Source organism: Primulina tabacum, chromosome 3 (genome assembly GCF_025594145.1).
Source record: "Primulina tabacum isolate GXHZ01 chromosome 3, ASM2559414v2, whole genome shotgun sequence".
NCBI lineage: Eukaryota > Viridiplantae > Streptophyta > Magnoliopsida > Lamiales > Gesneriaceae > Primulina > Primulina tabacum.
Window position 1 is genome coordinate 6,601,149 of NC_134552.1, and position 25,663 is coordinate 6,626,811.

At 31.6% G+C, this 25,663-nt stretch overlaps 2 protein-coding genes and 1 pseudogene across 3 annotated transcripts in view; 1 reads left to right on the forward strand and 2 right to left on the reverse strand.

The window, feature by feature from the left end:
* LOC142538889 (transcription factor MYB114-like) overlaps window positions 1–1,218 on the forward strand; it is a 73,055-nt gene extending 71,837 nt beyond the window's left edge. For both annotated transcript variants that reach the window (XM_075644181.1, XM_075644182.1), the window contains one exon: window positions 704–1,218. In XM_075644181.1, the coding sequence (XP_075500296.1) occupies window positions 704–1,124 (421 nt within the window). In that variant the 3' untranslated portion in view covers window positions 1,125–1,218. The remainder of the gene's footprint in view (window positions 1–703) is intronic.
* A 5,121-nt stretch (window positions 1,219–6,339) lies between these two features.
* On the reverse strand, window positions 6,340–7,038 carry LOC142538890 (putative calcium-binding protein CML18). Its single transcript, XM_075644183.1, has one exon. The coding sequence runs from the start codon at window positions 6,975–6,977 to the stop codon at window positions 6,531–6,533; it is 447 nt and encodes a 148-aa protein (XP_075500298.1). The 5' UTR covers window positions 6,978–7,038; the 3' UTR covers window positions 6,340–6,530.
* A 5,458-nt stretch (window positions 7,039–12,496) lies between these two features.
* On the reverse strand, window positions 12,497–15,503 carry LOC142538891 (putative serine/threonine-protein kinase PBL7; annotated as a pseudogene).
* Between the last annotated feature and the right edge of the window lie 10,160 nt (window positions 15,504–25,663).

Sequence of the window (25,663 nt, forward strand, 5' to 3'; positions counted from 1 at the left end):
AATTAAAAAGTATATATAAAGATACAAAATATTTTAGTAATTTTTTTAAAAAAATAAATTGATTGAGATGTAATAGTTTGTATAAATTTACTAAAAATTATAGTGGATAGTAAAATCAAATCCAAATCTTTTAAATCGTATAACACTCTAAACACCAATTTTGAATCATTTTCCCTGTGGGATAATTATTGTGCCATAATAATCTCCCTCCAAATTACTACACTTTTTACAATCTATGATAATCGAAGATGTGATCATGATTCAGATACCAATTGTAGAACCGATTATTTAATGTCATATTAAAAAGCATAACGTGTGTTAACCATGCAGTTTAAATATTTTAAATTATACAACAACTCAAACACTGTGTTCGATCACTTTCCTGTGGGCAATCAGAACAATACAATCTTCTGAATAATAAATTCCCTTGAAAAAATATGAACACAATCTTTAGTCTGCATTATATTTTTATTACCAACTTTGAGTCATAGTATTTTTTACATACATAAACTAAAAAATGTTGATGCATATAGATATGCTTGTAGATCCCTCATTCTGTGGGGACTTACATATATCGTACGTACAGGACTAGCAACCCTCGTTATTAATTTTTGAAAAAAATTGATTTTTTATTTATATACTATTTTTCCAAATCAAATACGTAATTCGGTTCCCATTTCGCTAAAACAAATCTTCGAACCAGATGGTCGCTCATAGCTGGAAGACTCCCCGGAAGAACAGCAAACGATGTAAAGAACTTCTGGAACTCCCGGATGGAGAAGAAATCAGGAGGAGGAAAGGAACAACCAATCCCGAAAAATGTCACAAAGACAAACATCCTACGTCCCCGACCTCGCACCTTTTCTAATCCAATTACTGTCCGGGATGAGCCTGCAGGGACTGCATTGGTGACATATCACGACCATGAACCAAATCATCCCAACAACGACGACGATAATACGTCAGAGCCATCGTCTTCACAATTAGAAGCCGATGAATGTATCCGTTGGTGGAGCAACTTGCTTGATGCAGCAGAGGAGGATAAATTTGAGAAAGATACCACACTTCTTGATTATGAAGTGAGATTCATGGATGATGGGGACTTCTCTGCCGCCAGCAAGTGACGATTTCGAATTTGGCGACGATGTTTGGGAGCTATCAGGGTTTGGAAATTATCAGAATAATCTATAGGATTGCATGAATGATCCGATCGTGTATACATGATTAATTGTTATGTATTATGTTGTGGTTCAGACAGTGAGTTTAATTTTTATCGATTTAGTACATGATGTGATAACCCAAATATTTTGGAAATTTGGAAAAAAAATTTATCACACACATGTATATGTTATTATTTTCGAATTTTGTAAATAATAGTAATTTCGAAAATAATGAATAATACATGGTATTCAAATTTTTACAGCCAATAAATACCTTAAATTCAAAATCCAGTACAAGATATGCACCTTAATTTCGGATTTAGGAGGAATATAACCATAGGAGGAAAGAAATATTACATATAAGACATCTTTCTCAACAAAGAAGCTACCAAATTTGCAATACAGTCCAAGTACATTATGAATCTGTACGAGAAAGCACTCTACTTTCAGCCAACCAGTCCAGAAGCCAAAATTTCGAAATTTCAATATATATACACATTTTTTTATTATTTATGGCACAATTTAAGTATGGAATATATATTTAGGTAATTAAGGAATAATTATCTCGTAATTTTGGAAGAAAAATCAATCGATTTATTGTAAGATTCTCATCCATCACCTCCTATAAATACCCCCAAGCCATTTCGAAATTCACCTCTCATTCAAGCAAACAATTTCGAAATTTTCTCTCAAAGTGCTCCCAAATTTTCGAAACTATCATCCCCAAGTTTTGTCGAGTAGTGAAGCTTGTAGCAATCCAGACCCGGAAGGAAGTTCGATCACCCAACACAGCAACCCTCCACGTTTTTTTAACATTCAAGAATACTGTAAGTGTGCTTGTTTTAAAGTTAAGTTTTCGGATTATGCATATGTTTGTTTTCAAAAATTCGGTCGAGTACAAATTCTTCTTCTACTTCTTTTTTGTGTTGGTTGTCATATGGTTTGGACACTGTGAGGATTCGACTATATATGGGTGAGATCCTGATATGATATGTTTATGGCACTTACACGATGAGATTATAACTGTTATATGGTCTTTCCCCTTAAATGAGTAAAAATTAGGGACTGCTATCAGTAAACCATAGAAAGTATAAGAATCTCAGTGCCTGGTCAATGTTATGCATGTGATACGAGTCTTGTTGTATATGAATTGTGTTTCGAAATTTTATGCATGTTGTTATATTGTGTTCGATGCGATCCCCACTTGCTGAGTGACAACCATATCACCTATCCATTACTCTCCCCTCCTTAGATAAATCCGAAGAACAGGTTGAGGAAGAAGAGTCAGAACAATTTTGGGACTAGTGATTTGCAAGATCAGTAGTAGATAGATATTTCGAATTTTATGTTTAGTTATTTGTAAAACGCTTCGGCATTACTATTTCGTTTGGTTGTAAAAAAAATGGGATTTGTTTGGGATTTATGAAATAAATCGGTTTTCGGTCAATAACGTACTACGAGACTAGTTGTTTTTCGATTGTGTGATTGTTGAATAACGTTGATATAGACCATGAGTTTCGACACATGACACATGAAAAATTACATTTTTGTCATATATTTTTGCTTTTTTACGATTTTTGTTATCTATTTTATCAAATATCACATATAAGCCAAACATCTCCAAATATCTCCGTATTTTTAGCAATTTAATTATTTTTTAATTAAGAACAATGGTGTGACGATAAGCACTGTATTTATTTCATGTCAGGGCCACGTCTAGAGAAGAACTATGCCCAAAAAAACAAGTTAAATGTAATGCGTCCAATTATATTTATTTATAATTAAAATCTATAAAGTATTCATCATCTGACAACGAACCTGTCCGACAGAAATCCATGAGTAGAAGCTCTAACACAATTTGAGTTTGGTGCAGCTATAAATTTTCTGAGTTTGGTGGGAACAGGGAAATATGTGCGGGTCATGACTAAAAGAAGTGTGTTCAAAATTACTCATTGGTAAACATCGACTTGTCCCATCAAACATCAAAATCGTGAAAAAAATTGTTATGAAAAAATAATTTATACGTTCTAGTCTTCTAGATACTTTTATCTTTGAAATTATAACAAATTTCTATTTGTAAGAAATGTGTAAGATCTATAATTATGGGTTTTTTTTATACAACGCTTTTTTGGGTTTGTTTTTAAAAAAAATTCAGAACAAATTGCTAAACTGTCAATTTGTCTTTTTAAAAAAAATTACGGTTGTCCATGTACAATTATTTTTACGACTTTGAATTGTTGAGGTCGGTTTATGGTTATTTTTTAACGATGAAACATAATGAAAAATATTAGAACATATATTTAAATTAATTCAAAAACAATAACAATGGATTGTCTTTCATACATAAAACATAACTCATATCATACAAAAATAAACTAAATAAAACAATAATCAATATCAAAATATTTGTAGTAAAAATTAAAAAGTCTGACAAATACAAGACTAATTTGAAGAATATTTAAGAAGATGATGAGTTTTTTTTTTTTTTTTTTTAGGATTAAGAATGTTTGTAGAGAGTTGAGATAATGATAAAATGTTTGTCGAACAAATGCTAGAATCATAATTTTTTTTAAAAAAAAATTATGAAAAGTGAGCAAAGATGTTAATGTTGGGCTCGAATTTGGTAAAGACAACTTACTGTTTCAAATCTATAAACTCAATGAAATTGCATGATATTTTAAAAAAGGAAGATGTAGGGCTGCAGAAAAGGTGCGGTTTGCCGACCTCAAAACGTCGACAAAAAGGCGATTAGGTGATGTGTAATCTGGCCGAGTCATTCACAGCATAATTAGGTGATTTCATGCTAAGTTTTATGTGCCAAAATTGTTGAATAGAAGTCACTGAAACGAAATTGGGATCGGTAGCACAACTACTTGGGCATCTGTAACAACTTAATAATGCATAACGCAGCATATAGCTTGGTTACCATCTAAGCAACAACTTGATGACCATCTATGCAGCAGCTTAATCACAACATATGCGGCAGCTTGCTTCGAATTCTCAGTGAATGCTTGCAGTTAACATGCTAGAATGATAATAAGTAGTAGTTACGCGAGCACGACAGAATAATAACCACAAGAAGATGGTCTTAAGAATCTGTTCCTGTTCCTGGTCCTGGCCATAATCTGCGGCCATAGCGTTTTCCAGATCTCAAAGACAAAAGGAAGTAATTAAGGAAGGGATTTTTGGTTTATGGGGCTGTATGTATTGTGTGATTGCAAAGGGCAGTAGTCTCAAGTCTAGATCTATTCTAGTGGAGACACTACAAACTAATGTGATGTAGCAAAATAATGTAGTTATTCGGATTACTCTGGAGGTCTGTAGACGGATTCAAGTCGTCGTATCATTCTAGCTAGCTCGTAAAAGGGCCCAAATAGTTGGTAGAGATCAAATTTTGTGGGCTATCGTCTCAGAAGCGTTGGGGGTTGTCCGGTCTAGACACTCAAGTGAGAAAATGATTTAAAGTTGTTCAATGAAAGGTAGAAATTTTGAGGGCGTGTATTGGTTGGTTATAGAGTTTTAATGACTTTTATAGAACTTAAAAGTGTAGACGTATTCAATATAGACTTTTATATATTCTATAAAATTTTAGTGGTATTCAATGTAAACTTTTGTAGAATTTTAAAAAGTCGCGTGGTACTCAAACTTAACTTTTAAAAACTCTACAAAAGTTTATAGATATTCAAAATGTCAGAATTCTATTAAGTACAAGAATTAAAGCCTAAGGTACCACAATAAAATGTGTCTTTAATTCAATCTAAAGATTTGGATGTACATTTAGTTGGAAAATCTCTCAAACTCACATACTCAATATAATCATTAATTTTCATTCTTTTCTCATCCATATATTTTTCCTTTTATTTGTATTTTTTAAAAACATATTTTTTTTATTGCTGACAATAATTTAAATTCAAAATTATTAGCATCGTTCATTTTATTTTTAGAGTTTTAGTCACAAAACCTCATAAAATTTAAAATTAGATTTATTAAAAAAATTTAAAAATTTATAACACTGCATAATAAAAATATTTAAAATATTTAGTTGACCTATAAATTGAAAATAATATTTATTTTAAATTAGTAAAATTAAATTATTTTTGTTAATTATTATATAATATTTTATATTTATTTATTTTCTATGATTTTAGTTAATCTATATCTTGATTTTGATTGTAACTCAAAATTTTTGCACATGATATTTATATATATATATATATATATATATATATATATATATCAACACACATATATAAAAATAACTATAATAAAAAAAATATTAAAATTTTATAAATTTACACTAATTACAAATATTTTAGTATACTTACTATTTATTTTTGGTTACTAACAATTGTTTTGTTTATTTTTTTATTTGAAATATTGTCAAAAACGAATTTGATATATTTTTATATAAAAAAATATTTTTAGAAGTTTATCAACACATATACAAGAACAACTATAATAAATTAAATATATTAACATTTTATAAATTTATACTAATTACAAATATTTCAGCATACTTATTATTTATTATAAGTTACAAATAATTGTTTTGTTTATTTCTTTGACATATTGTAAAAAACAAAATTGATATATTTTTATATAAAAATTTATTTAAAATGAATGGAATTATTTTCAGTTTGATTATTTATTAATATTGAAATTTAATATTATATATTTTTTAAAATATTAATTATTTAAATAAACATGTTGAATTGATTAAAATAATTGAAGTTTAATTGCAATAAATTTAGTACTGACTTATTTGTTGTTTTTCGTAAAATTAATATGTAAAAATATTATATTGAGATAGATAAATATTTGAAATAAATAAAAGTTATTTATGTTAATTCGAATAAATTTTTAAAAATTAAAATAATAATTACAAAATCCACGGGGTTCTACGAAAAAGTTTAAAAATGTTCATAAAAATTATGCAAAATAAATCTACAAGATTCATGAAAATCTTTAAAAATATGTGAGATTCTGTAAAAATCCGTCGAAATCTATACTCCACAAAAATCTGTTATTTAAAAAAAATCAGCAAATCTCTCCAACGATTACGTCCCTTTTAAGCATAAAAAAATGAGTCTCCTGAATAATGAGATCCTCTTATTTATATATATTTTTAAATGTTCAGCGGACTTGTGTTTTTATAAATAATTTGAGCTTCAGGGATAGGTTGGATATTTAAATGGGGTCATTTACCCATCATAACGATTTATCACTCTGTTTGGTTCATTCTCCCGAAGACCTCTTTAATTCATGTAAAAAAAACTGGTTAATAAAAAAAGGAAAAGCGACAGGGCCTAACAAACTAATGCTTCTACTTAAAAAACTGAAATAAAGAGTCAGAAGAATATTTACGCGCATTCATCTCGAAGATCTGGTCATCATCTTTTTGAATTCCTCGAAATCGACGCATCCATCGCCGTCAACATCGACGGAGCCGATCATCCTCCGGCAGTCCTTGAGCGAACACTTTTCCCCCAGGCAACGCAGCACCGTGTGCAACTCCTTCGCGGAGATCTTCCCGTTCTTATCCTGGTCGTACAGATCAAACGCCTCCCTCAACTCCTTGTTGCTATCGCCGCCGACCAAGTGGAAGGCTTTGAACTCGTTCAAGTCTATGAAGCCATCGCCGTCGATATCTAACTCAGACATTATACGCTCCACTTCGTCCTCGGTGGTCTTGGAACCGAGGCCATTGAGCACCGCACCGACCTCGGATAGCGAGATCTTCCCGTCGCCGTTGGTGTCGAATTTCTTGAAAACTTCGCGTAATTCTTCCTCTCTGGTTAGCGGCGCTGATTTCTCCATGGTTGATTAGTCGACAATATTTTGGAGGAAAAAGTGAAGAGAAATTCAATTTCTGTTGGGAGTGGGCGCCGCGGGGTATTTATAACGAGAAGTTAACGCGGTTTGAATAATACGCGTGGGGTGTGGGCTTGGAATTTCTTCGCTTGTTTCCTTATCAACCTATATTTTTCCTTATTTAATTAATTTCATTTTAATCATATAAAAATCTATTTATTTAGACCATTTTAATTTTGAGAAATATTATATATAATGCTTTTATATTACAAATTAAATTATTTATTTAGACTATTTTAATTATGAGGAATATTATAGATATAATGCTTTTATATTACAAAATTAAAGTTTGAAATTAAAGTACATTTTGAATAATTTTATAATGTCAAAAACAACGTCTTTGATTTTTATGTCGTAAAATATCTTGTCTTTTCTTTTTTTTAAATATTCCTCAACTTTTATAACATCTTAGATTCGACGACTGTTCTCACTGTACCAAGACTAGTCTTTCCAACGTGCTTATGTCCTCATTCACACGCACCTTAGGAAACTTCCCAGGAGGTCACTCATCCCAAAATTGTCCCAAGTGAAGCACACTTCACTTTGGAGTTCTTATGTGATGAGCTACTGAAAAGAAGATGCACCTTCTTGATATGAGTAGTACCTATCAAATCTTTTAAGTAATTCTCAACCGCACAGTCTCATACCTGAACGGCTTGGAATCCCTCTGCTTCCGGTGTAAGATCAGTTCATTCATGTTCCCTTCCCCTAGAAGCTTGTCAGAAATTGCTCATTGTCCGTGCAACCTCATGGCACTGGCGATCACCCCCCGTACTCTTCAGCCTCGAGCCTAACATGCCCACCAGCTTCCGCTTGGTTCGTCTCCGAACCACACCGTACTAGAAGAGGTTGCCTCTGATAACAACTGTAATACCCCAGATTCAGCGATTGTCCCCACTGTACCAAGACGAGTATTTCCAGCGTGCTTATATCTTCACTCACACGCACCCAAGAAAACTTCTCAGGGGTCACTCATCCCAAAATTGCCCCAAGTCAAGCATGTTTTAACTTTAGAGTTCTTATGTGATGAGCTACCTAAAAGAAGATGCACCTTCTTGATATGAGTAGTACTTATCAAATCTTTAAAATCATTCTCAACTGCACATTCTCATACCTGAACAGCTTGGAATCTCTCTCCTTCCGGTGTAAGATCGGTTCATTTATGTTCCTTTCGCTCAGAAGCCTGTTAGGAGCTGCTCATTGTCCATTCAACCTCATGGCACCGACGATCATCCCCCGTCCTCTTCGGCTTCGGGCCTCACAACTTTTGAATTTTGAGATTCGTTAAGATATTATGTCCCACTCGTCAAGTGTGATTCAATCGCAATGCACGTGTATTTCAAAAATAATTAAACGTCGTATATTACGGCATCCAATGGTAAAAGAAATTAAGTCTCCCATATAACGGAAGAGGAATTTGACTTGAAAAATCTATAAAGAAATGTGTTCTCAAAGTTAGAATACATATGACATGAACCATTAGAGGTTATAGTACTAAATGTTAGTTGTCTCACGTTGGTTGGATAAAATCTCTAAAAGTTGTATGTATAGATTTGGTCAGTCATCCCCTTTTGAACTAGCTTTTGAGATTGATTTAGATTTAAGTCTCAATCTTAATCGTAAGTGTCTGAATTTAGCGGTCTACAACTTATTATGATTAAAGTTCTTCAAATTTATGATTATGGGTTTCAGTGAATTAACTTAAATCAATGAATATTACAAGTTTGATCACGGGTTTGTACGCTTCCCGTTACAAAAAACAACGAGATCCAGACACGTCGTAAAAATAAATAATATTTATTTTTTAATTATATTTTAAGATTCATGAGCTATTTTGTTCTTATAATCAATTAATATTACTTATTTTCATAATGAAATTCTAAATAACAGAGGCTTTTTTTTTTGGCAATGAGGAGCTCATTGTCACTACTTTTCGGATGTGCATTACGTAGACTTTCAGGCTTAGCACAACAGTCTTCAAAATCACGCCGATCAGGTAAACGGAATTACGTAATGTAAGCCTTATGTGACAGATTCGACCGAAAAAAGTGTTCGTAAAGAAAATCGAACTTTTGAGCTTATGGAACGCGCTCACATACTCAACAAACTTATGATTATTTCATAAAACTATTATAGATTATGTTTATAGTTACATCTAATATTTACTCTTAGTATCTTACAATTTTGAAATTTACAAAGTAAATGACAATACCACTAGTCTTATTATGCTGCAGTTTATGATTTATTTAGTAAATAATACCTATGGTTTTCGAACATCATGTTTAAAAAGGTAAGGTTTGGACACTACCCAATCAAGGTAATGCAAATAAAGAAATGAGCTTTGTTTGTTTTTCTACCCGTTTATTTGTACAGAATATATAATCAAATATATTGGGTCCTTTTTTTCTATTCTCTATATCTATATATTTGATAATGGTCGACTTGTTCTATACTTAGAGCAAAACATGATATTTTGACTTAAAAAATAAAACTTTTTCATAAATTGGTTCGTATAGGAGATTCGTATCATAAAATTGACTCGCTATATAGTCTGATATAATTTTTTATATGTATGAAAATATTCTCGTTGTATTTGGATTGGATCTCAAGCTAATACTTGAAATTCATAATAACAAATTAATTGATTTGTTTAGATAAATTCATTTTATAATATATTTCAAATCTTAATTAGTAATTTTATTTAGTCATTGTGATGAGTTTTAATTCATTTTGATATGAAATCATTCCAAAATCTTCCTTCAAATCCAATCATCACATCCAAAAGTAACCTAAATTTATTTGAATAAAACACATTGGCTTTGCCTCCGATCGATCCAATATCCAGAGTAAAAATAATTTAAAGAGGAATCCTATATTAAATCAGCATCCTTTCAACTGATTTAATAAATTTTTTTGTAAAATTTTTAAATAAATACAATCGTAATGCATCGGTGTCATTTAGTTCACCACAAAAACTCTTATTAAACCGTCTCACGAGTAAATTTTATGAGACGACTTTCTTACATGACTCAACATATGAAAAATATTATTTTAATGACAAAATATTAATTTTCACTCTAAGTATGGAACGATTCAATTCACCTCATATAAAAAATTCTACGAGATCATCCCATAAGAAACATACTCTTACTACACCTCATTTTCTTTAAAGTGGAGTAGAATAAAATACTAGGAAATGCATGGTTCTTCCCAATCTAAATCCAGACAAATTTATTTATACTTTAATTATTCATGTTTGGATTTATTAATATATTTTTTAAAAAAACCTTATTAATACTTGAACTCTACAATTAAAAATCTTAATTATTTTAATCCATTCAAACTATTTTACTAATTCTAAAATATTCCCTACAATAATTAAAAAGTAGGTTAATTAGATCTATCCTTTATTTCTTATTAGAGCACCTAACACCCACCACCTCATCAAAAATTGTAGGGTCCACATGCCACATACACATTACATTAACACATCTTTTCTCTCACATTAATTTTAACATTCATACTCATTATTTGTAGGTCTCGCTATCCACTCATTCATCTTATTCTTACTTTAAGTTAAATAAATTCAATTTCAAATTTTTTAAGAAATTTAAATTATTATTATTTTATATTAATAATAATATGTTTTTATATATTTAGTACGTAAAATAATTTAATTTTATGAGTGTCACTTATTTAAAATTAAAAATTTATTATAAACCTAAAATAAAACGGTACAACATATAATAATAAATAACACTTGCATAAAAATAAAAGAAAATAAATTAAACTTAAGAGAAGATGTAAAATACTAATTCAATGATTGTTGTTGTATTGTGACCAAATATGTTCAACTAAATCGGCACGAAGTTGGTGCGGCTATATTCCAACGGCTACTTTAAACCAATATATTAAATAACATTAAATAAGGAAACAACGTTTAGCGACAATTTGTGGAAATCCATCACTAAATGTCCAATTTTATTAAAAAAATAATCGGAAAGAGGGGCGTTCATAAAATATAAAATATAATTAAAATAATTCAAAACACATGGGGTCCGTGTGTCAGCAAATCAGCGACGGTTTCTAAAAAGCCTTCAAAAACCGTCGTTAATTGTTCAAATTTTTTTAAAAAATAAACTGACACAGGGGCGTTCAAAGAACAGCCAATGATAACGAGTTGAGTACTTTAAAAAATGGAGAAGCTGCGCTTATTGGGTACCTTTTCTGTTTGGCCCTTATTGACCTCAGTTATTCTAGAAAGGAATTTGAACTAACAAATAAAATTGGACACAAACTCTCAACTGGGGGAAGAAAAGTGCAAAGTTCGAGACCAAATTTGTAAGAGATTAATAATTCTTGGACCAAGGGTTCGTTACAAATTATTATAAATCAAATAATAAAATATATAATATGATCATGCCTGTGTTGTACAACTCACAATAGACACAACGTGGCACGAATATCACCACATGAATTTTTAAAATTTTAAAAAAACGATACAACATGGACATGGCTAATTTTTTTAATATGTAAATATATATGACCTAATTTTGGATATAATAAACTTTTAATTTTAAATTGAATATAGGTCACAACAATTTTTGTATGATTATAAACCCGCAGCCACTATCCTCTTATGCATACTTGGTAACTACGTTAATTAGGTAAACCGTACTAGGTAAGTTTTGTGTGTCAGGCTCGTCCGAGAAAATGTTGTTAGAGGTAATCGAAATTCTGAGTATTGATCAAGTGCTCACTTACTCCATCAACTCTCATACGTGTTCTGAATATTTTGATGGATACACATGAGTCTTGATGCCTAATAATAAAAATTTTGTATTGGTTGATCTTTTACATCTATAAAATAGAGGGTTTCATAAGCTTAAAAGAGTGCTTTACTACATGGCGTAGAATCTCTCCTTCGAGGCGTGAATTCGAACCCATATAAAAGCGAATTAATCTCCGTCTCCATTCCTATCCAAAAGTTGTGATTAAAAGAATGCAATAAATTTTGACTTAAAAATTTGAGGGATGCTTCGATGGCTCTTCTAACATTTTTCTTCAAATAGATTTATGGCATAATTCAATTTCATGGCGAAAACTTATGTGAGACGATCTCACGGATCGTATTTTGTGTAATGAATCTCTTATTTGGATCATCCATGAAAAAGTATTACTTTTTATGCTAAGATTATTACTTTTTATTGTGAATATCGGTAGGATTGACCCGTCTCACAGATAAAGATTTGTAAGACCATATCACAAGAGACCTAATCCAATTTCATTGGTGAAGAGTGAAGATTTTCCCCCTCAACATCGATATAAATTACCAACTTTTGAAAAATCAATTATACGTACCAAGCCATATGTAAAAATTTAAGGTACACAATCGATGTCTTAAGCTGAAAAAGATACATAAATACGCCTAATTAATGTATAAATATTATTTTATGCCATGCCTACAAAACATAAAATTAGGAAAAATTAGAGTTTAGTGAATTTTATATACGTACATCTACATAATCAAACTCCAATTTAATCTAGCTGAAATTTCTTCCTATTCGAGGCCCTCGTAAGAAAGAATCGAAGAAGATATCGAAAATAAAAAAATAATCAAATTCTTCATATATCACTGGTAACGAGGGTGATCGCCGTCATCGAATTCGGCTCCTAGCATAGCTAAAGCAACATGATTCTTCATATCACTCTTTGTGTCCTCTGCAGTTGATGGTAACTATCAATCAAGCCATTGTTACCTGTCAAATAACCCTTCATTCTCTTTAAGGCCGTGAGATCTCTTCCTCTCAGAATAGCAACAATTTTGCTAATCTCCGGTCTCCGGTACTCTTCATTGCTTAAGCAAGAATTCGCAGAACGGACCATTCGAGAAATCTGATTCATGTTCTTTTTTGTGTACTTTAGCCTTGGATCAAGAAATTTTTTGAATGCTCTTTGCTGAAGTAGCGGCTTTGCCTGAAAAGGTTAAGGATGAAGTATTTTTTTCGTTGAGATGGGCTTAAATATGAGGAAACATCGGTGTAAATCAACTAACAAACTTTGATACTAGCAGTAACAGTGGATTTAAAGCCTCTTTTCAGCTACAGATGGAAATTTTCTAAAAAAAAACAATACCCAGGAGCAAGTACAGATGATAAGATTAAGCATTGTTGAATCAAAATTTATTTAAATTGATTGCTTCATTATTTAACTACGAGCCAAACCGGAATCTTACTGTACAAATGTGTCTATATGCAGCAATAAGGGAGGCCTAGCAGTACAGAACTTAAAAATGTGGACCATTTTATATTTGCTCTCACATTAGTATTAACAATGGAGGTAAATTGTGGAGAAATAACAACAAATGGCTAACCCATAAAACCATATTTTCTTCCCCTTGCTCTCTTTTCAGCTCGATTGGCTTCCTACCCGTTATTAGTTCCAAGAGCACGATCCCAAAAGAATAAAGGTCGGTTTTATCAGACACTTTACCATGCTGGAAATATTCGGGAGCCCCGTACCCAGGGGCGGAGGGACATCATTTCTCACCCGGGCTTTAGCCCGTACAAAAAATTTTAAAAAAATTTATATGTAATTTTTTTTATAATTTTAGATAAATTTGTTATTAGCCCAGGATCAATTTAAAATATTAAAAGATTTTAGAGTTTAAAATTCTAGCCCGGGTAAAAACGGATTCCTGGCTCCGCCACTGCCCGTACCTATTCCCAAGATTCAATTTTTGAATCAAAATGAACAATGAAGAATAGCAATCTGCTATGCTAAACTGATAGAGATCGTACCCGAATGTTCCTTTAACAGTTTTGCAAAGGAATGGAACTGATGGTGCAGGAGTCCACAAAGCCAACCCGAAGTCACACAACTGCACAAATCATCGCAAAACAAATATAGTAATAAATAACTACGGTTCCTGAAATTTGGTCATGTGATTCAAGAAAATCACGAGATTTTTCACACCTTAGGTGTCTTTTTGGAGGAAACAAGAATGTTTGAAGGCTTAATGTCCCTATGAACAACACATCTTTCGGTTCCATTATGTAAGTACTGAATGGCCTCAGCTATTCCGGTGGAGATCCTATAACGGACCATGCTTCAATCCCCTTTTCTTCCCTACACAGACATTGCATCTCAAATTACTTGAATCTTTTCAAAAAATCGTGAACATAATCCTTGGATTTAGAAAACCTATACCATGCAAAAGTCCCTCTAAACTTCCACCGGAGACGTATTTGTAGACAAAAAACAAGCCCTCCTCGGCATCAATGCAAAATCCGACAAGCGGCACGATTCGATGGTTACGCAGGGAACTAGCAATCATCAGCTCCCTACAAAATGCTTTAGATGACTACTTATCTTCTTTACTCAGCCGTTTAATTGCCACTGCAGTTCTAAGAAATCCCAATCTTCCTCTAAACACACAGTTCAATGCCCCTCTACCTAAAATTCTACCTACTCATTTCAACAAATGCAAATCAAAAAGAGGAGAAAATTGACAAAGTACAATAAAACTCATCCAAAAGCCTTCATTCTTTTTCCACTCATAAACAACATTTTGCAAGTACCTTTGGAAAAATATCTAGTAGCCAAGAGAATTTCTGTGTAGCTGAACCTTATCAACGAGCGTGCAACAGGAGAAATATACCTCAACAGCGATTGAATTCTCCTCCATTTCAACTCCCTAGACTTGGAATCATTCAAGAATCCATCGTCCAAATTCACCATTAAAACAGCAGTAGAAGTACATGTATTGCTCAGAGTCATTGATTCAAGCTCAACCTGAGAACAGATACTGAACCTAAAAAGAAGAGTGAACCAAATGCGGCTCCTCTGCTCCACAACCGCCAGATTCTGCCAGCAACCAGACCTTGTTGTGCTCCAAAACGTTGCCACGGCGACTTCCTTTGCCAAGATTCTCTCCGAGGAGCCGCCGGCGGTGTGGTATCACACAACCCAAACAAAAATCCCAGATCATTCTGTGAATAAAAGACTTAAATTTTACATCTACATCGTCACATTCAAAGTTTTCACAGTAATCTTGATCAGCATGCATGGATAAAGTCTCTGTCATTGAGGAGAACGGTGCTCGCGGGGGCTCCACGAAGTTAGTGCATCCATCTCCTGGAACTCCCATTTCGGATAAAAGCCAAAAAAGCACAAGAACCCAGAAACCAAAAGGCAAAAAGCGCAAAGATAAGGGTTTAAAACAGAGAGTATTGGGAATCTACGATTAAAAAATAATCTGGGGCCGTGTGCTGTTGGTAAAATTGTGGTTACGGGAAGGGATGACAATGGAGCTGTGAGGTCCGTTGTTTTTAATCGGAGATTTCATTTCGTCATCGTGAGATTAGCTCTTCATCGAGTTATTATACTTATTCTATCTAATTAATCAAAAAATTCGCATTTCTTGTTCCATGGAAATTAAATTTTCGTCCTAGTCTTATCTTAGAAATGGTAACGAAGTAGATCGGATTTTTCTTCATAATTTAAAAATAATTCTTGACCTAACCTTAATTAAATCAAAATTAACATCTCCGCTTCAAATATCAATTAAATTGACCACAAAAGTTTTCAAATTCACTAAAAAAAATATTGATACAATAATCTAATTATATATATAAATATTAATATTACTTAAACGATACATTCTTTTTGAATGTTAATAATTTGAGTTTTTTTGTTAATTATTAGGAAAAAATTCATTATTATCGGTCGTAGTAATGATATTATTATCGGAGTAAATTCGGAGAAGAATAACATTTTTATATCCGTCTCCGATTTAATTTGAGGATTTGAAGAATCACCAAACCTGTCTCATTTCGAATTTTCTTTATGAGGTTCCAAACTCGCAGGGAAAATTATCCTCCCCCAGTCCAAGGAGGGGACGAGATATGGTTTGAAGAAGCAAAATAAAACTTAGACAGGTAAACGAATGTGGTGGCATATAAAGCTTAAAATAATGTAATTATGCAAAGAAGAAGACATTGAAGAAGGTGATGGTGTTGAGATTCTTGGTGTCGATAGTGAACAAGACAAAGCAGAACCCAGGAGAATATATTTCATTTATTTAGCGACTCATTTGTCTAAAATTTATATTTAGGTTAAGTTTGGTTGCCTTGATTAGGTAACCCACTTAATATCATGTTTGTTACGTTTTTTATTTAACCAAGTCAATCCTTCCTATTAATGATTAGGTTATATGAGATGTGTTAAAATAATCACTACTCACCCCCTATGATTATTTATCTCACTCTTAATCCATCATATTTTTCCAATTTTACCATTCTCCTAAATCCAAACTCACCATCAATTCCCTCCACCGACCGCCGGACGGCAACCCTCGCCGCCGGCCGACCGCCTACCACCGCCTGTCACCGCCGACTGCCGACCACCCCCTCCACCTATCGACCGCCGCAAAAGTGGAAGGACAATTTTGTCAATTCATCAAAAGATTATTAATTATCTCATTCTTAATCATCATTCCAAATATAATATTATTTTATCATTATATGATATATTTCTACTTTAAATCATTTTTTTATCATTTTTTCTTAATCATTTCATTCTTTTATCAATCAACCAAACGTAGCCTTAAAAAATTATTCTTAGAATAGCCTTTTTTTATTATTTTAGTCCATCGAATGAAAGTAGTACAATTTCGTTACATAATTTATATAATTAACTTAATTTATTTAAAGAGCTTATTTGATTTGAACAAATGTTTTTTTACGGGTATAATATCATATGATAACGAATAAATTAAATATATAAATATAAAACCTCTAAACGAATATTTAACACACAAAAAAAACATTTAAAATCAGACTTTAATGTGAGTAGAGTAATGCACCAACTCGTGATTGCTTTTAAATGATAGGTTCAAAGTTTTATATGATATTTAAAGTATGTATAATTAATTTTGTCATTGAAAAAATTGATCTATCGGTATCTTCACAATACAAATGGTTGCTGTTCGTAGACTATTTTGAAGGTGTTTACATTGTTAGTATTTATTAATTTGTGTATTTAAAAACCATAAAAACGAGTTAATATATTTTGATACGGTCTCACGAATCTTTATTCGTGAAATCGGTCGATCATACACATATTTACAATAAAAAAGTAATGATTTGATATAAAAAGTGATAATTTTTTCCTCAGTGATCCAAATATAATATTTGTCTCGTAAAATTGACATGTGAGACCATCTCACAGAAATTTTTGTGCTCTCTTTAAAAGTGATCAGCCTGGGTGTTACAAGCCAGTGGAGCACAAATTCTATTTAGAAACATATGTTTCTTGATTAATGATGATATCCCAATAAGGATCCGGGTCATGGACGACCCGGAGTATTCAGTGGATAGTCCAGAGATAATATGCGGGGTATTATCTTTTTCAGCCGGGCACATATTCTCTTCCCGGGCAATCAAGAGCCCGGGCTCTCATACAAGTTCCCGGGAACTTTCTATCCGGTCTATATCGAAAAGCGCGCTGTACTGAAGTATACTGATACGGACAATCTTATCTGTCAGAACAACATGTCTTTGGCGTGTCACATAAGTCATCAGAAAGTATGGGCGGGTGACTTGACATATTTAGTAGGTATGCACTGAAAACAATGTATCTACCACATTTTATCCTATAAATAGCAGGTATATCTCTCATTTAATGAGTCTGAAATCTTTGAATTCCCAAGCACACATATATTCTCACATATATAGCTTGTGTTTTTTATCTTCAACATGCTGACTTTAGTATCGGAGTGGCCACGCCGGACACCCCTCGGGCACCCATTCACAAGTTCCTTTCATTGTTTGCAGGTCACGATCTAAGTCATCTACTTTGCTCATTTTCCTGAACAACATTATTGATTTGATCCAGTGGAACACCTGACCGGCTCATCCATTTCACTAGGATCACATCAAATGATAAGCACAAATTGCCCACACAATTATATTTATAAACATATGTTTCTTGATTAATGATAGACACAAATTGCCTAAAAGAGAAGGTGGAAGGAAACATGGACAATAAAAGGCTAAGGCAAGCAAGTCATTGCATCATTAACACATGAGACACAAAAAGCATGCATATGTTGAGATATCACTATTCGATTTAATCCACTTGTTAGGAAACCCTTTTTTTCGCCTCCCAAAGTCAATGGGTCGAATTTATTTGGGTTAATTGCATATGAACTAGAAATAAAATGGTTTTGCTTTTTAGAAAAATATTGCCAAACGGTGAGATTTTTCATTATCATCGAAAAATTGAAAGATATGTTTATGTCAATGCGTCACAATTAAGGTGACATAAATTTAGTTTTTAATTCCTTAAGAAATTGGATGCGAAGAGTTTGAAGTGGAGATGATAAATCGAGTCTTTGATTCTTTATTCATCTATATTTGTCATGTTGATGGTAGTCGCATTGAAAAAATCATAAATTTTTATTGAGTATGGTCGATTATTTCACAAAACTATGATAAATATGTATTTGTTACTTATAGATCTCATTTAAGGTGAAAGAATAATTCAAATTTTAATTTTTTTTCATCTTGATATCTAGATTTATGAATTTTCCGGATTAAGTTTTAGTTCTCTGGATTAAAGCAAAAACTTGTGTGAGATGGTCTCACGAATTGTATTTTGTGAGGCATATATCTTATTTGGGTCATTCATGAAAAAATATTACTTTTTATGCTAAGAGTATTATTTTTTATTATGAATATCGATAGGGTTGACCCGTCTCACAGATAAAGATTTGTGAGACCGTCTCACAAGAGACCTACTCCTGAATTAATGTATAGTTGCTCTGATTCAGATCAAATATAAATCAAAGACATGATGTATATATATTAAGTATCACAAAAACTCTTATGAAACCATCTCACTTGTCAATTTTTTGAGACGGCTTTCTTACTCGACATATGAAAAAATATAAATTTTTTATATCAAAAATATTATTTTTCTGTCTATATATGTATTGGACCAATTCATTTCATAAATTAGATATATGAAACTGTTTCACGTGAAACTTACTATATATATGTATTTAACCAATTTTTTCAAGACAAAGATAAATTGTATGTGAAAAATCATATAAATAAATAATTATGATAATAAAAAAGCTCGTGAATCAGTTCACAAGCCTTTGTTTTTAAATCAATTAAAATACTTGACGAAGTGTTGGATTTACATGTTGGGAAATTTTATTCAAGAGTCCACCAACCCACCAAAAAAAACTATAAGAAACATAATGGATGATGTTATCGTCTCAAGTGTCTCAGATTTAATATTTTTTATATAAAAATTAATATATTTAATGAAATGGAACAAAAAACTTGTATCACAAATTTAACATATGAGACAATATCATAAAAAAATGTGTTAGTACCCATCGTTCTCCTCACTAAAAAAATAAAATAAAACAATAAAAAGAGTTTGCGTGTAATATTAAGATATAATTAGCAAATAATTAACCAGCTTCTAATCGTGTTTGTTGGGTTGGATAATGTCTTTTTTTATCATTAATAAGTCAATCATCCCATTTAGTCAATATTTGTTTCGCAAATAAATTTTATATATAAACGTCACTACGTTACTAATTTGTTGATTACAGGGAGCAAAGTTTTCGCTTTTTTTTTTAGACAAACAAGAGGTTTTTTTTTTTTTTTTTTTTTTTTTTTGCTTTTTTCAAAATGTAATTTTTTTTATAAATTATATGAAGTTGCCTTTAATCGAGTTTTTTTTATCGGTTCGATAGTTGGGTGATTTTACGGTTGACCGAGCTCAATTTCTTATTAATAATCATTTAGAAGGTGTTTGACACAAACTTATATAAAATAACTTATAATTGTGATGTCTTAAATAAGATGTTAAACTATTTCGATGAACCTATTTTAAACAACTTAAAAAATGTTAATGTGTTTTGTATTGTAATATCCTTTTATAGTCAAAATAATCAAAAGAAATATAATATTATGAGTAAATGCATGTAGTTATATATATTTATGAAAATAATTTTAGAATTTTAATATAAAAATAAATATTTTTTAAATTTATGTTTAAAAAAATTGATGTTCTTTTGAAAAATATTTAATATTATCTTTTTATTGTCAAAATAATCAAAAAAATTATAATATTATGAGTGAGTGCATGTAGTTTTATATATTTATGAAAATAGTTTTAGAATTTTAATTTAAAAATAAATATTTTTTTTATATTTATGTTTAAAAAAATTGATGATCTTTTGAAAAATATTTAATATTATCTTTAGTGTGTTCAAGTAAAATGTTGATTAAAAAAATTGTAATTAACATAATAAAACCTTAACAATTTTACTTTTTATATCTTAAGAAGAAAAAGATAGAATAAAACCTTAATTTAAATTCGATAAAAAGAAAAGTGATAAAGCAACCAATAATTAAATATGTTTGAATTTACAAAAACAACAAAGTGGTGTTATAAGAACAATTGTGTGATAATTGTTGAGTTACAATAGTTATGTTTTTGAAATATTGAACACCGATTAATTAAATAGAGTTTGGTTTTCAAACCAAGCGAAATACACTCAAAATAATCTTTCGTAGAAATCGATTAAATATTTTGTAAAGCATTTAAAAGATATGCAAATTGAATGAGTAAAATATTTTGGCTGGAGCATTTTATCAAACACTTGATATGCAAAATTTTAGTATTTGAATAACACATAAAATGCTTTAACAATGCATCTTTAAAACATTAAAAATAATAAGTAAATTTAATAAATAAATAGACATGAATATTTTTTTGGATATTCGGAGATTAATAACTCATGCGTCACATCTTTTTACCCTTGAGAATGATCAACTATAAGACTTTAATTTATACAACTCCTTGTACAAGCTCATTTCAACTTATGACTTATCTTTTGCCTAATTGAAACTCATAGCACACTCTCGATTGTAAATCGCAATCTTACAATTTACATAATATTTAACGTCTATTATACCATGACTACAAACACAATATTTAATATCTTTGTGTGAAGACTCACTAAACTCAAATTTGAAGCATAACTTTCATGTATATGTATGAGTGATTGTGTGTGAGTACTTAATCAATTACAATGTGTGTATCAAATTCATCTTCACACTTGATCTTGCTCTCATTCTAGCTCATTTCTTCATATAGTTTGCACATGCTTTGAATCCCCTTCCAAAGCTTGTATTTGATATTCAATATGTATTTATAGGCCCCAACAATTATATGTACGTTAGATACAAGAATTTGACCGTTGGAAAGTTTATGTACTGTTTATGATATTGAAACTGTGATATCTGCTTTGCTGGACACGTTTCCCGAGCCCAACTGATTTTGACCTTTTTGTTCAGTTTTACCAGTCTGCTTAACTAAACATTGCGCAACTGAACCAAACTGATGAGACCTCACAATATTTAAAAATTTATCTTCTATACTTGAAACAAAATCAATCAAAACAACATCGGTACGATATTCAACAAATTTTAAAAAGATATTGAAAATATAAGGTATAAACATGTTGCAGTAGGGGTAGTTAACCACAAAAATTGTTTGGTTGTCTCTTTAAAAATTTCCAACGAAGAAACATAGTTACTCAAAGTATCCCAATCACAATCGGTCAATATTAAAGCTTCTACTTCAACGTTGTTGTACTATAGCGTAAGTAAATATTTAAAATGTCACAAAGTACTAAGCAAGTCACACAAAAAATTCAATCGAGTTTCAACAAGAAAAAAAATTTATTATATCTAATTATGTTAGCAGTGACTAGTGCTTTTCAACCACGATCATATCTTTTTTTACATAATAATTTCTTTATGCATTGAATTTTTCTACATAGTAGCCATGAGTTCATCGAATGCACATTTAACACAAAATTTGATAATATTAGACACATATCTAACATGATAATTTCTCACATACATTGAGTTTTTATATCGTAGTAGCCATGTGTTTATCAAATGCACACATTTAACACATTAGTTGATAATACGACACACACATATAACATGAAGCAAATTATCTTCCAAAATTTGTTTTAATGAATCTTTATGGTGTTTAATCGTAACATTATTGACACTCACATTATCTAATGCGTTAAGAATTATTATTTTTTATGTCATAAACCTTAGCTGCATTTAAAACATATCTAACTATAATATATCACGTGTGTGACGATTCTAATTTATCTAAAGATAATTTTTTCCTTGTATAATCTAAGTTTCATCGATCCAATGACATTTATGAATAAGATAAGATTTCAATTTTATATTAATCCAAATATCAGTTGTCAAACTTACTCTACAACTAATACTCAAAAATGCGAAATTAATGACTCTTTTTATTCATTGTACATGTCAAAATAATATTTCTTAAGTACATGCCTAAAAATATTGTGAAAATCAGTTTGAATTGTACCATTAAATTCAACAAAATCTTCTTGTTCATTTATTAAAAAAACTGACAACATTTCGTAACAAATTTAACAATATTTTTCGAGAAATTTCTTTTGTAGTTGTAAAAATTCTATTAGCTAAATGATTAATTTGTTGTTGAGTTGATTCTGTACCCAGTAACGGTAAGGTATCATGGTCAAATTTATGTACTTTGACCAGATGATTTTTCAAAGTTTGAGGGCTTCTGAATATTGAATATGAATTGACGTTGTAAGAGCTCGAGGGGAGAGGCCGGACGCCAATAAGTACGAAAATCAAATATTTGTACAGAACGTGTGGCGTCCGGGCGGTAGAAAATGACCGCCCGAGCGCCAGGATATGTAATATGAGTATGCGGGCAGAACACTTCGCGCCCGAGCGGTAGTTTGTGACCGCCCGAGCGCGATGTAAATAATGTTCTCGGACAGAACATGCCGCGCCCGAGCGGTAGTTTGTGACCGCCCGAGCGCGGTACTAGTGATAGCCGGGGGCAGAATGTCTCGCGCTCGGGCGCGAGAATTCTACCGCCCGAGCGCCGAAGCGGTGAAGATAAGAGCAACTTTTCTTCTCTTTCTTTCTTCATTTCTTATACGATAGCTTCGAGGGAATTCAAGAGATTTCGATTTTCTTTCTTCCAAATCGACTTCGAGACGCTGTCTAAACGCGAAACAAATTATATATTTGTGATCGTCGCGTTGAGGGCTTCTGACTAAGGTAATTTTCTTCTAGTTCCAGCAGCTCTAAATATCAAAGTACTGGAATAGCATGTATTTGAAGTTGAATTTCCTATATGTAGCAGAATTACCGAAAAGAAACTCATATTCGAAGTCGGAATTGAATTATGATATGATTTGGATTTGATATGAATTTTTGAAGTTTCAAATGATATTTGAAACTCATATTAATAATTTTGGAATATGTTATTGATTGGAATGAGTATGTTATTGATGTAGATAAAGTGTAATATCAATATCTTCAGACTACATCAACTGGAAACGAAAAATTGAGGTATGTTGCGACCGGGTAACATACGAAAGGTATCTGTATTATATGATATATGTTGGATTGATTTGATTGATTGGATTGAGAATATGTGTCTATATGCCTACTTGATGATTAATGTGGCATACATGACATGGAGAATTGAATATCGATGTATAAAATAAATGTTTTGTTAACACACATCATCTTATGCATACATCGATACATGACATGCACGTTGAGCTATGATCCTTGGATACCTTGATATGATTGGATTGGATTCCGGGGTTTGTGAACACAATCGCTATGCCGGTATTATATGACCCGTAAAGCATAGACAATTGTGGCCCCATATGATTGGATATGAGATTTGGGACTTGATGGCGCTTTGCCGACGCTATCATACGAGTATCCCATATTGGCCGGTGTGCCAGCTCGAGCATTGATTTGATAGCGATTCGATTGATTCTGACATGTGCTCAGTGGATGGGTATTTGACCCGATACCTCCACGACATACATGCATTGCATACCATATATCATTGCTTAGATATCTGTAGTATATATGATTGGTTGTTCCATACGGAGCTTTGCTCACCCCCAAGGGGGGCTGTTGTTGTCTTTGTGTGTGGACAATGGCAGGTACTCCAGGATATCAGGAGACCGGAGAGGGTACTTCTGGAAGGAGCCACAGCTTGGGCTGAGGTTTTATGTTTATGTCTTGTTCCAAGTATATATGTATATGTATTTATATACCGGGGCATGTCCGAGGATATGAGTTGTTTGTATATGATTGGTGTTGATTACGTGTGGGCATGTTTTATGAATTGAGATGAAATACTATTTTTAGTATTCAAATAAAATGATTTGGGCTCATTGTAAAGAAAATTTAAACTCGTTTTCCGCTGTAATTAATTAACCCTAATCAGATTGCATTGTAATAACGATTAGGAGCTAAGGGCCCCACACAACGATGTTTGAAAATCCCCATCAAATTCGTTGGGGAGTTCTATAACCACTTTTGGTCGGGTTCGACTTTATCAAAGTCGAGAATGTATCCAAGTTTTTCACCGAATTCCAAATTCATTGGAGGCACACCCTATCCTGCACCTCCATCACGACCACATATATTACGATTTGAAGACGACGTCATTGAATGTCATTCACTTTTGTCGATTTGTTTTATTTGAAAATCTACTTGCCTTATTACTCAAAGTTGCATTTGAATATACTAGTCTATGTATCACGGTTAAAAAACTAATGAAGCTACCGTGGAAGATGAAAGTTATTAATTGAATATCAAGTAAAATAAAGAACATGTGCACATTTTAAATAATAAAGTGTAAAACATCCATAACACATGAAGCGCCCATAAGAACAACATGGGATTGAGTATACTAGATATAACTGGTGCACTCAAGCAATACATGTGAAGAACTCTAAAACATAATAGTCTAGGCATGTTCAGAGTGAACAACTGATGAAAGACAGTAAGGTTGCATTTAAATTGATATATTTCAAATTTATGAATTTCAAATAAATTTTTGTTGTTTTAGATAATAAAGATCATAAACTTCAAATTCATCTCATGCATGTTTATATAACATTTCATATTAATTAGAATGAATTCATAGTTCAATCAATAATGGAAGAATTTAAAATTAATTTTACTTTATATAAATAAGTAAGATATATATTTAATATTTGATATTTTATTTCTCTATTAACAATAAAGTATAATAGAAATCCATGTATTTTAGATTTATATCTCAAATACAACCTAAGAGATTTCAGAGTAAAATTCTATTTTTCACGTGGAAACATTAATAGGGCAGTCTATCATAAAAAAAAGAAAATATTGCAAGAAGACAGATAACAAGCACGAATAGTAATTTGAATATCTCAATTCCTTCTTCTTTATATGTTGTGCGTGAAACTTACTATTATGTTATGTCCGATTGCTTCACTCGATACTTTATCAATAATCAAGTGATCACAAAATTGTCCCAATTATAGTACTTTGGGAGGATTAACAAGATAATAATAATAATGTTAAATATATATATAATATATCATATTTTATATTTACGTCAATTACATTGTAACATTCAATATATAATTTTTTTGGTTAATTAAATTTATTATTGATCTAAAATATGATATACTTTTCAAATCATTGATATGA